This window comes from Rutidosis leptorrhynchoides, chromosome 1 (genome assembly GCF_046630445.1).
Source record: "Rutidosis leptorrhynchoides isolate AG116_Rl617_1_P2 chromosome 1, CSIRO_AGI_Rlap_v1, whole genome shotgun sequence".
Taxonomy (NCBI): Eukaryota; Viridiplantae; Streptophyta; class Magnoliopsida; order Asterales; family Asteraceae; genus Rutidosis; species Rutidosis leptorrhynchoides.
Window position 1 is genome coordinate 485,567,274 of NC_092333.1, and position 11,732 is coordinate 485,579,005.

The following is an 11,732-nucleotide window of genomic DNA, read 5'->3' on the forward strand; positions in this document are numbered from 1 at the left end:
GTATGCTCGGGATTAGTTGAATTCCCCTTTTGATGCTTGATTGGATTACTTTTGGTTTCGACTTAGGATTGGGTAGTTTATCCCCAAACATCATGCTCGTAGTTGTGTTTGGAACTTAAACTCATGTAGTCGAAAACTTGTATTTTGTACGAAAGTCGTAAAACGGCCGATGTGGGCCCGGTATCGTAAAACTTGTTTTATTATTGAAACGCGTTAGTTTTACATATTATAATATGTTGTGAAAAGCGTTTAGTCTAAAAGTGTCGGAAAGTGGGAGATCTTTAATCAAAAAATGGAAATTTTGGACAGCGGGCTGTCAGGCCATGTGCACACCGCGCACAACAAGGGTTGCATGCCGCGCACCCTTCTGTTATAAAAAAAATTATTTTGCGTAATTGGTTGGATAACGGGTTGGGTCGTTACAGTTTTAGTTTATGTTTCTCTCGTTTATTGCTTCATAGAACTGATAGTAACCTAACCTAACCTGGTAGTACTGCTGAACTCTTAAACATTTTATAGCTATTGAATATGAGCCTACAATTAATTTTATAGCTATTAACTATATGCCTACAATCAAGTAATCAAAATTTCATAAAATACTACAAAAGAGTATTAAGGACCCGCAATATATAACAAGATATACCGGTATTTTTAAGACGTTGACACAATTAATATGTACATAGATTTGAATAATCCCTTTACAGAAAATATTGATTGGTGACATGATTCATCTGACTGACATTAATACATACATATAGCATTTATTTGACCAAACATTTAAACATTTACATGACACTTTACTTTGCAATTGTCATTGACGTATGATCCATCTGATTGGTCACAAATAATTGGGTATTATGTGTGAATGAAAATTATATGAGTCCAATTCATAATCGCCTGTAACACTCTTTCAAAGTTTAACACTCTTTCAAAGTTAATCTCTTGAATCGACTCCACGTGTACAAAAATAGGACTACACTTGCAACTGCATCAAGCATGGTCATATAAACTTACATGGTTAACATCGATAAGAGAAATATGACTACCCAAATCCATCCATTTTAAAAGTAACAAATCAATATTGTGAACACGGTAATTTACCTCACCAACAAAAACAGTGACACATGCTCCTTTTTGGATATATAGAATCCCCTTATTGCATTTGTGAGGATCCTAGCTTTATTTTCACCTTCGACCTGAACATGTCGTTGATCAAACATATTTTAGTGGTAATTTTGATGTCAAATCATATTAACCTTGAATTAAAAAAAAAAAAAGAGTGAACAAAGAGGAAAGCTGAAAATTACAAATGACCACTTACTTGGCAAAGGTAGTAAAGGATCTCAGTACATCAGTATCTAAAATACAATAACTTTCCAAACAAACAGACACAATAATACATGGAACACAATAGTTAGTCAATAGACTAATATCTTTAATATTCGATATAGAACAGAAGATGTTGCGGTTCTAAAAGTTCATTAATACTAGACATACATATCGAGTCAAAGTATATACTTACATACAATGTTGCTATACCTGGCTGGAATAAAATCTCATGTTTGAAACCATTATCGCTTAAGAGTAACTAACCAGTTATACTGAATTTGTATCTATACACAAGTTAATAGTTACGGAACAATCATACCATGTTTAAATCAGAGTTAAAATGTATAAACCCTTGTCAAAGTTATTAGTATATTTAAGATTTACTTTAAAGGTAATCTTATATTATGTGATGAAATGATTGTTTTCACATGGAAGGAGTACGAAAATGGATAGCACCCTAACCAGCCCGAATTGACACAAGGTAAAGCACTTTGTTTTTTGAAGGTTCCACCCACCAATCTGTCCATCTGACCTCTAATTTAGAGCAAGAACAACATATAAAAGATCGAGGAAAGTTAGGAAAAGTTACCACATCAATATTTGGTATCTCTAACACGATCAACACCCAACAGTTCAATGTTAATGCTTCTTGAGCTTGCAATAATGATTCCGCCACCTCATTTTCTCATGGAAGTTCTTTCTTCAAGATTTCATAGTCTCTCACAGCTTCACCCAATCGCTCAAAGCTACAATAAAAACATATCCTACATAAACAATATGGAAAAAACTATAGATTGCACAAATCAGAAGATCAATAGTTGCTAAAAAGAAGTTGGTGGAATCAGTACACCACTTACAGTAAGCACACATAATTAATCCCGCAAAATACTAAGTTTTAAATATATGCCTTCAATTAATCATCACCTTAGTTATCAAGTTGCAATATAAAGCCCTATAAGTAGCTCCACATATTTTCAATTTCAATGTTACCAACTGATTATCATTTAATACATGTTTCACGGAAATAAAATATATAACTGGTTATTTCAAGCGATTTGTGGATTTCGGTATACTCATTATATAGTATTGCCTTCCAATGCTACTCAATCACCGCCCCAAGTTAAACTGGTGCTTGATGTTGCACCAAGAGCTGTTGCACCAGGTGATAAAGAATGAGTGTTTTGTATCCATTGAGTAATAAACAACATTGTAGGGTAATCTATAAGGAATTGATAAACAAAACGATTGTTTAATCAGAATTAAACATACCTCACGAAGCTCAAACAAAGGTTAATTTTGAAATTCAAATGAACTCATTTGATCCTGTTGCGTCATCTTAAATACATTTAGTAACAATAGAACAAATTTAGACTTTCGCCTTAAATAAAATGACAACCTCATAAGCTTCTCATGCCTAATCTTCGCCTCACTCAACGTCTTTGCATATAATTGGTCTGTTTTCAAATTGAAATTTTTTATAAAACCATAAAATTTATAATACGCCTCTAGATCTTTAATATTCAAAAGTTTTAGAATCAATTATGACATACCTATTTCAAACTGATTCTACTAGCCGGGGTTTTTAGTTTCTTTTTTTGTGAAGTGAACTAATTCGCGATAAATAGGAACAAAGACCTATTTCGATCGATATCAAATGTTTAGCTAATTCACATTTTTCATGTTATGCGTTCATATTAATGTCTCTAAACTCACAATCCTAATATCCCTAATACATTAAGTTTAGCCCAACTAAACAAAGGTCAAAAGATGAAATCCCTATGTTATTGTTATGTTTCAGTCAGATACTCACCTTCATCATCATCATCATCATCATCATCATCATCATCATCATCATCAATGAATACTCCGTATAAGATAATCTAAACCAAAATTAAGTACACTGTGCAAAAATAAACATATACGTTATCCAAAGGGATCACAAAATAGATTCGAAAACAATAAAAAACAAACCTTTCGAATTTAGTTCTTCTGGGAAGGTATCTATTTGTATGAATGGATTCATGAATATATCATATATATTCATGTGTTATAAAGGGCAATGAAAATAGATCCAAATAAAAAATATATTCAAAAAACACTGCATGAATATTGATGTGCAATCATCAGTAGATTAACATACAAACATAGATTCAAGAAAGATTAAAAATCAAATAACCTTGCGATGAATAGTAAAAATTGCAACATTACACCCGAGTAATCGAAACTGAAGGCCGAAATCGTTGCGTGGATTGATGGTTGATTAATCGTCGCCTAACAGAATGTAACCATCACAGTAAACAGCTTGGTGATTGTATGAGTTTGAAAACCTTAATTTCATGGAACGAAGTTAGGGTGCGTTTCATTTGCTATAGAGGAATTTAGGGTTTTTTCTGTCTAGTCGAATGGTTTGAAATTTACTGAACCCTTATTTTTTTTAAGACTGATACCGCATTGTTTTTCAGTTTAAAGGCTAATTTAGTCAAATTAATGCTAAACCTTGAGATTATGACATGATATGGACATTTTAAGGGTAGTATTAGTAGACCTGACAATTATGACCCATACACTCAAATTCGAGTCAAATGAGTCAAGCTTTCAGGTCAATTAGGTCTTGAAAAAAATTAAGCCTAAAAATGTAAATTAAAACTTAAAAAACGATCTAAATGTGTTTCTCTCCAACCTATTGAGTCCTATAAAAAAACTGAAGGAACGGGTCTAATGGGTATCAATACTCAAAAATCAATAAATACAAATGGGTCAAATGAGTTTTGTGAACGGGTCAAATGGGACGAGCACAAAAAGTTTCATCCGTCAAAAGTTTATGAAAGCATTTATGGTTATATCATTTATTATGTTTATTAATAGTTCTTATGTATATATAATAAATAATAATAACTAAAATAAAGTAATAAATGTAAAAAAAGCGATGCAACTCATTTGACCCAACTGACCTGTGACCCGTTTCGATCCGTTACCCAAACCGACCCAACCTGACCCATTTTGACCCGTTTAAAAAATTGACCCGTTTGACTTATGACCCATTTCAACCCAAAATCATATTGACCCGTTACCCAAACCGATCCAAGTTGACCCGTTTGCCAGGCATAATTAATGGTCTCTTTTTTTAGTTTGTTATAATATATATATATATATATAATATAATATATAATATATAATATAATATATAATATATAATATATATATATATATATATATATATATATATATATAGAGAGAGAGAGATAGAGAGATAGAGATGGAGATAGAGATAATGTGTACATGTAGAACTATTATGAATAGAAGAGTAAGGTATTGAAAGTAGTTAGATTGTAATTTTTTTTTTGGTATTTGACAATTTCAAAAAACTTGCGTGCTCAATAATGATGTGCCTCCATCACCTTTCTAGCACATCAGTAGCGCGTGGGGCCGGGCGTTCAAAATTGTGGTGTGCGTGAAGATGGCACAGAGCAAGTAACAGCCTAACAGGTGTGAACCAGCAAGGAGATATGGAAGTGACGAAGCTGGAGGAGGAAGGTTGAGAAAAACAGAGAGCTGAGATTTCTCTGAGATACTGACGGCTCTCCATTTTGCGCCGACAGGTGGACGGAGGGAAATAGACGAATTCTGGTAGTTTGGGCCGGCCCAAGAAAGAAAATAGAAGCAGGGGAGGTACTGTGAAGAAATTGACATTATGAACTTTCAAAAAAAAAAAAAAAAAAAAAAAAAAAAAATGCGGTGAACGTGGATCGAACACGTGACCTTCAGATCTTCAGTCTGACGCTCTCCCAACTGAGCTATCCCCGCATTTATGTTACTCTCATGTTTACACTAATTTATCAATATATATTTTTCTTTGAATAAATTGAGAGAAACATGCTTTACATACTCCGTATATGGCAAGCAAGTAGAAAACATGGGTGTTATTGGTAATAGTAGCTATCAAGTTTCAAATGACCAAGTTATTACATAGCATTAATGAGAGTTTAAGTAAAGGTAAACCATTATAAGCTGTCAAATAACTAGATTTCATATAGTACTTGCAGCCTCCTTACTAAAGATGTTAACCACTAATCAAAAGACCCTAAAGTCATATCCTTAAAAGACATCAAATGATTAAGGAACCATAATGCAACTTCAAATCTAAAACGTCAATGAAAATACAAAATTTGGTTTCCGTAAACCATCTCAATAAGCCTCAACGCTTAGCAATGAGCAAATGGTTTTCAGGAGAAATGTTAGATGGGACATATTTGACAAGATCAGACTCTAGTCCATTATCCCTCATCCACATGAACCTCGCTGCATCAATTATATCCTTGCACATGAACCCTAACACGGCCCGCTCTGTTGCAGACATATTACTCAACATATCGACTTCAGCTAATATCTTTTCATTGTGACTGTCAAACACAAGACGGTATATATTCATTATACCATTACAACACAAAAAGACGGGTAATTTTATAATATTGATAAAACTTGTTCAGGACGTACGTTGTTGTATCAGCAAAATCTGAACCGTGGTCTGCATCTACTGCCCAACTAGTAAACCAAGTAATTGCATGAAACTCATCTTTCGTAATCCCTAGGCTTTTAAAAAAACCTTTATCTGCAAGCCGACAACCAGTATGGGTTACTCTCATGAGACATTCAACAAACATAAATTTTAGGAGTCGGGATATTACTGATAAAATGCTTCCATTGGCAAAGATGGTGGCAACATGTGGCTATAGAAAGTCCTCTAAGGTAAGATTTAGCTACGCCTTCCCCGACACAGCATTTTAAGGTCATATCTGACGTTGATAAAGGTCATTAATCAGCCATACATCTTCAGGGTTAATTCATATAAAGAAAACTACAAAATAAAAAAAAATAAAAAAACAACTACAATATTACCAGTTGCAGGTCCACAGAGATGTTTTCCAATTGCAAGATAAGGAAGTCCTTGTAATGATTCGATTGCATTCAAATTTAAGTCCTCAACTGCAACATAGTCATATTTCATGTGGTAAACCAAACAAAAATGGTATGTTAAATTGCGTAATACCATAAGAAACAGATCAACATAAAACCAGAAACCAGCTCACTTGACACACTTTGTTACAATTAGAGGACATTTACGCAATTAAACAAAAACTACTAAATTATGTGGTCCAACAACATGACAATATTTATGTCGAACGCAGACATACAAACAGTTAACTCAAAAACGAGAAGAGATCAAAAGTGTAACATAGATGTTTCTTACTGTCAATTCTCAAACGCTCTAACATCAAGCTCTCTTTCTGCCGCAAGCTTCGATCAGCCTAAAGTAAGACAGAGTTAGAGTTGAAATTTTGTCATTTGTGTTTATTTAGAGTATCACCCAACACACTAATGCTTTTAAATTATTATTTAACACTGGTTTCAACATTTATAAAACAAAATCAAATAATGCAATTTTAGTCACCTTAAGTTTATATGACTTGCGTTCAATCAAGAAGACTTTTGATACCCCATAACAGTCTGCTAACGATTGTGTCAGATACCCCCGTCCAGCTCCGAACTCGACCACTGCAGGGGTATTACTAGAATCCGCAGATGAATGAATCGGCTCCCCATTTGAATCAATACTAGGAGCCTTCAATACTCCATGCTTTTCCAAGTTTCCAAGAATTGAAGCCTGCTGGATAACATGCTTTTCTTGAAATGGTATTTTCCTAGACAAAAAGAAAATAGGGTTCCCTTTAGTGAAAACCAGAACTAATAGCAATTCTATAAATCATTTCATAACATAAAATCACAATAATAATGATTTTTCATATTTTCCACCCTACTTTATGATCATAACAGCCTTGACATCATAAGGTTAAAACGTTTAATGTCCTCAAATCGTCACAGACATAGATATTTCCCAAACAATTCAATGAACCTTGCGGTCTTAGTCAACATCATCAGATATCAACACTGCTCCCTATATCTACATCGTAGGAAAGAGTCCTATAGCACTAAAAGTTATAGAGCTTCCACAAAATAATGGAGTCAACTTAAAAATGACCATCATTTCCAATTCTACATAATGGGTGTCCAAATGTGAAACCTGGACTTGCATCACAAAGAGCATAACATAAGCAAAAAATGTAGTTCTCAAACTCATCTCCAAATTTGAAATATCGTGAGTATTCACCTTCATATTATTTTAACTTAGAATAGAATGCTAGCCCCGGATTCGCACTACCTTTCATTTCCATCATGATGATTAACATAAACAGAGAATATAACAGCAATATATGAATAAAAAATCTTTCCTTATAAGAGTTGGCGACAATTAGCAGATAATCTCATTAATACGTACAAGCTAATTATGCTAACAACACATATTGACATCGATGCTAGCATCTGTAATTAGTCTCGGTAGTTTAACTGTATCAGTTGAGAAGGTAATGAAGTAACTAATAAATCATACTCGTAATACGTACATGTTGTATATTAACTTTAACTTGTCCATTGATACTATATGAAAATAGTATCTATGTTAACCATATACAATGATCAAAAGACAATGCTATATATATTAGAAAAACAATTAAACAGCTGCATCATATGTGTCATACCAGTTAATTGCTTGATCCATCCAAACCCTACACGTTTCCGGAACAACGTAAGATTCTCGAATATCCTTACACATCAAACCGTGAACAGATTTAATTTTTTCGATTAGCTCGATAAATTGATTCGTAGACATGGAATGCACAGCCATCCTCTTTAACTCCGATGTGACGTCATCATCATCATCATCATCATCCTCACCTCCATTGATTCCTTTTTGGTAAAACGGTTGAAGTGACAGCGAGGTCTTACGCTTTAGCAACGGACACCGTTTCAGGTGAGACTCAAGATTTGATTCCAATACAGTACTGAAATAAAATTGAACTTGAAATTGAAATTAAGAATTCAGTTAGGGTTACTGATAGTGAAGAAGTGTGATGGCTTACTGTGACGGATCGATTGAGCACACAATCCACGTGTCATCAGACCGTTTAGTGTGATTACCGCATAATCTGGATTAAATTAGGGATACGATTAGTTTAAAGTGTTAGGGTAGTGAATTAGTGATTATTAAATTAGCTTACTCGGAGTTAGGGAGTGGTGGATATGCGCAAAATCTCTTTTTCTTTGGTAGCCAAAACGTGCAGCGCCTTCCCATTCGCCGGAACCCTAGGTATGGGTGGCGTTTGGCGGACTCACGTGAGTATTTATCAACGGACCTGGCGCCTAAAAGTTTATTCTCGGTTACAACAGCAGTCAAAACTATACACACACAAGAAACCGTAATATAATCTGCATATCCAATCAGCGATCACTTGCTTTACGAGTAGCTTTGAGTCGTGGTTATATTCTATGCTCTTAAAAGAACTGAGTTTTTTATTATACAATGAAGAAGAAGTTTTATGATCCAACTACATTCTATCGATACATATTTATAGGCCATAAAAGTGGATATGACCTGCTACCTCTTAAAGAGGTTACCGGATGACTTATTACCTGCTAATCAGGTAAAAGCTCAATTATTGATCACATTGACATTATGGCTTACATCACTCACAATTATTGATCTAATGACATCATTGCACACATCACACCACACTATGACGTCATTGCTTACATAATATTACACAAATACATATTTTAATCTGTATCCGGCCACTCATCACTGTCGAAATCATCTCTAGGGTGCCTGTATTGTTCTTCTTCTGATGATATTTCATCCATGTGATTGTTTGGATCTGTATTGATTATGGTTTCCATTAAATCTCTTTCACGAATAGTATCTTTAACAAAAGTATCCAAAGCTGTTGATGGTGTCTGGCTTAGAGGGTAATCTGCTTGTCGAAAAGATGCTGAGTCAATGAATGTATGAGGTAATCCGTTGAGCTGACTCATTTCTACCTTGAATAATAACCACTGCTCTGGGTGAACATTTTTTGTGCTGATAAGATTATATCCATACCAGCCATGGATTTTTACAAATGAATCTTGATGGATTATCGTGCCGTTTGGAGACTGTGAACATCGGACCAGGTTCTGATGGAAAATAACTACAACATATGTAGTGAGGAAATTGCCAAATATTGATTCCCAATAAGACATTGTTTGATATCTTAGAAGGAATTTGAGAGTATTTCGAAACATTTGTTGTTCATCTTGGGGATTTCCTACTTGTGTTAAGAACAAATATTTGTTCATCACTTGTGCATTGAATACAATTGCAATGAAATGACACCTGGATAGATTGAGGAAGAAAGGGATTGCTTCAGGGACAAGGTGATATGGATCATGAATGTGGAAAAGGTTGAGAAAAGGATATTCAGAATTGAAGGTCATTCCTCGAAATGGAGAACTTCCATATTTTCTAGGAAGTATTTTCCAATATGCTGTCCATGTTTCATGACAATAGACAGGAATTGACTTTTCTAGGATTTTCTCTATGATTTCATGTGGGAGTTGATCCATTCTTTGCCATACTGTTGATTGAGGTGCTGATGATGAAGATGAAGATTCTGCATCTGGTTGTAAAACTGCTATAACAGGAATGAGTAAATTGCTTTGTTCTGCGCCTTTTCTTGAAAGAAAATCTGGAAGAAAATTGGTTGATCCTTTTATGTGTTTGACTTCAAAATCATATTGGGAAAACCATTCTGCCCATCTGAGTAATTGAGGATGTGGGATTGTCTTGTTCTTGAATTGTAACATTTTAGGAAATGAAGACATATTCATTTCAATAAGGAATTTGTGACCAATAAGGTGAAAAGCAAACCTTTTGATACCATTTTTTACTGCAAGGATTTCTTTGAAAGTAGAATGGTAGTGTGTTTCAAAAGGTTTGAAATGACCACTTTGATAACCACAGATGTTGCGGTTACCATTAATTTCTTCTAAAAGGACTGCTCCCCAGTGTTCATCACTTGCATCTGTTTGCAATATTCTTTTTCCATTGGATGGAATTTGGAGGGGAGGGAGATTATCAGTTAGTCTTTTAAGTTGTTGCACTGCTTTGGTTTGTTGAGAATTCCAGGGTGGAGGGTTCTTTTTGAGCATATCATACAATAGTTTGGTTAAATGGGAAAGGTTTTTGATGAATGGGGACATGTAATTTACTATACCAAGAAATTGTTGGATTTCCTTGATAGTGGAAAGCATGTCTGGGAATTCAAGTAGTTTTTTCGCTACATGAGGTTGAAGGTGATATTGAGAGTTGTTGATGGTCATTCCCAAGAAATCAATTTGAGATGTTGCCAGAATCATCTTTTTTTCTGAGAGCATAATTCCATATTGCAAAAGCAATGAATGAAATTTGTTTAGCAGTACTAAATGCTCTTCTTCATTTTTTGAAAAGAGAAGAATGTCATCAATATAAATTACTGCACTTGACAGAATTGGTTCAAAGATCTTGATCATTGCTTTTTGAAAAAGCTGAAGGAGCACTTTTTAGACCAAAGGGCATCACTGTCCATTGGTAGTGATGATCAGGGATACAAAAAGCTGTTTTGTATCTTTCTTCAGGATGAACGCCAATTTGCCAAAAACCTGCTTTAAGATCAAACTTGGAAAAAACTCTTGCATTGGTTAGACTTTGGAAGAGAGTCCATTTGTTTGGAAGAGGAAACTTATCATCTGCAAGGAATTCATTCAAAGGCTTGTAGTTGATTACAAGTCTTTTCTTGCCACGTATCTGCTCTGAGTGTTTGTTGACATAGAAAGCTTCACACGCCCATGGGGATGTTGGTGGTTCGATCAGTCCTACCTGCTGGAGTTGAGAAAGTTCTTGGACTGCAAGTTGTAAGTCTTCTGGATTCATTCCTTGGTGGCTTGCTTTTGTTGGATTGACATCTTCATTGAGCTTGAAAGGTAGTTTGATGAAAAACTCTGGATTCTGCCATAAAGGATTCTTGCATTTTTGAAGAAATTCTGTATGTGAATTAGCACAGGATGTACTAATTATCTTTGTTGAAAATTCTCCAAAATTGTTGTCAATTGTGTGTACCTGCAAATGGGTTAGTGATAACCAGGGTAATACAAAAGACTTATATTTTAGACCTTGGTTTGACCATGAAAGATTTTTTATTTGACTCAAGACATCAAAACCTAATAACAAATCTTTGTTGGGAAGATGAGATCCTAAAACTCTATGACGTATTATACATTGTGGAAAGAGTTTTATGAGTAAAGGTTTACTAATAAGTTCTATAGAGAGAGAAGAACTATTAGCTGTTCGAAAGGTTTGAGAACATGGTTGCCACATGTGAGAGGGGAGAAGATCTGGATTCATAATGGTTGAAGAAGAACCTGTATCAAAGCGATAAGGGTTTGAGGTTTTGAATAATGGGTAAGGAGTATTTGGACTGGTGCATAAGGGACACTTC

General features: G+C 34.6%; 1 protein-coding gene, 1 long non-coding RNA gene and 1 other non-coding gene across 3 annotated transcripts; all 3 read right to left on the reverse strand.

Moving 5' to 3' along the window:
• Positions 1-648: 648 nt before the first annotated feature.
• On the reverse strand, positions 649-3,741 carry LOC139875218 (uncharacterized). The gene is made up of 3 exons (XR_011767913.1): positions 3,506-3,741; positions 1,102-2,075; positions 649-985 (listed from the first exon to the last, which is right to left on the reverse strand). It is a non-coding gene; the product is annotated as an uncharacterized lncRNA (long non-coding RNA).
• Positions 3,742-5,060: 1,319 nt separating this feature from the next.
• TRNAF-GAA (transfer RNA phenylalanine (anticodon GAA)) lies at positions 5,061-5,133 on the reverse strand. The gene has a single exon. It is a non-coding gene; the product is annotated as a tRNA-Phe (tRNA).
• A 208-nt stretch (positions 5,134-5,341) lies between these two features.
• LOC139875224 (tRNA:m(4)X modification enzyme TRM13) lies at positions 5,342-8,713 on the reverse strand. Its single transcript, XM_071862567.1, has 9 exons — positions 8,442-8,713; positions 8,304-8,369; positions 7,923-8,225; positions 6,779-7,028; positions 6,578-6,635; positions 6,226-6,312; positions 6,015-6,122; positions 5,824-5,938; positions 5,342-5,729 (listed from the first exon to the last, which is right to left on the reverse strand). The coding sequence occupies exons 1-9, from the start codon at positions 8,513-8,515 to the stop codon at positions 5,525-5,527; spliced, it is 1,266 nt and encodes a 421-aa protein (XP_071718668.1). The 5' UTR covers positions 8,516-8,713; the 3' UTR covers positions 5,342-5,524.
• Positions 8,714-11,732: the final 3,019 nt, after the last annotated feature.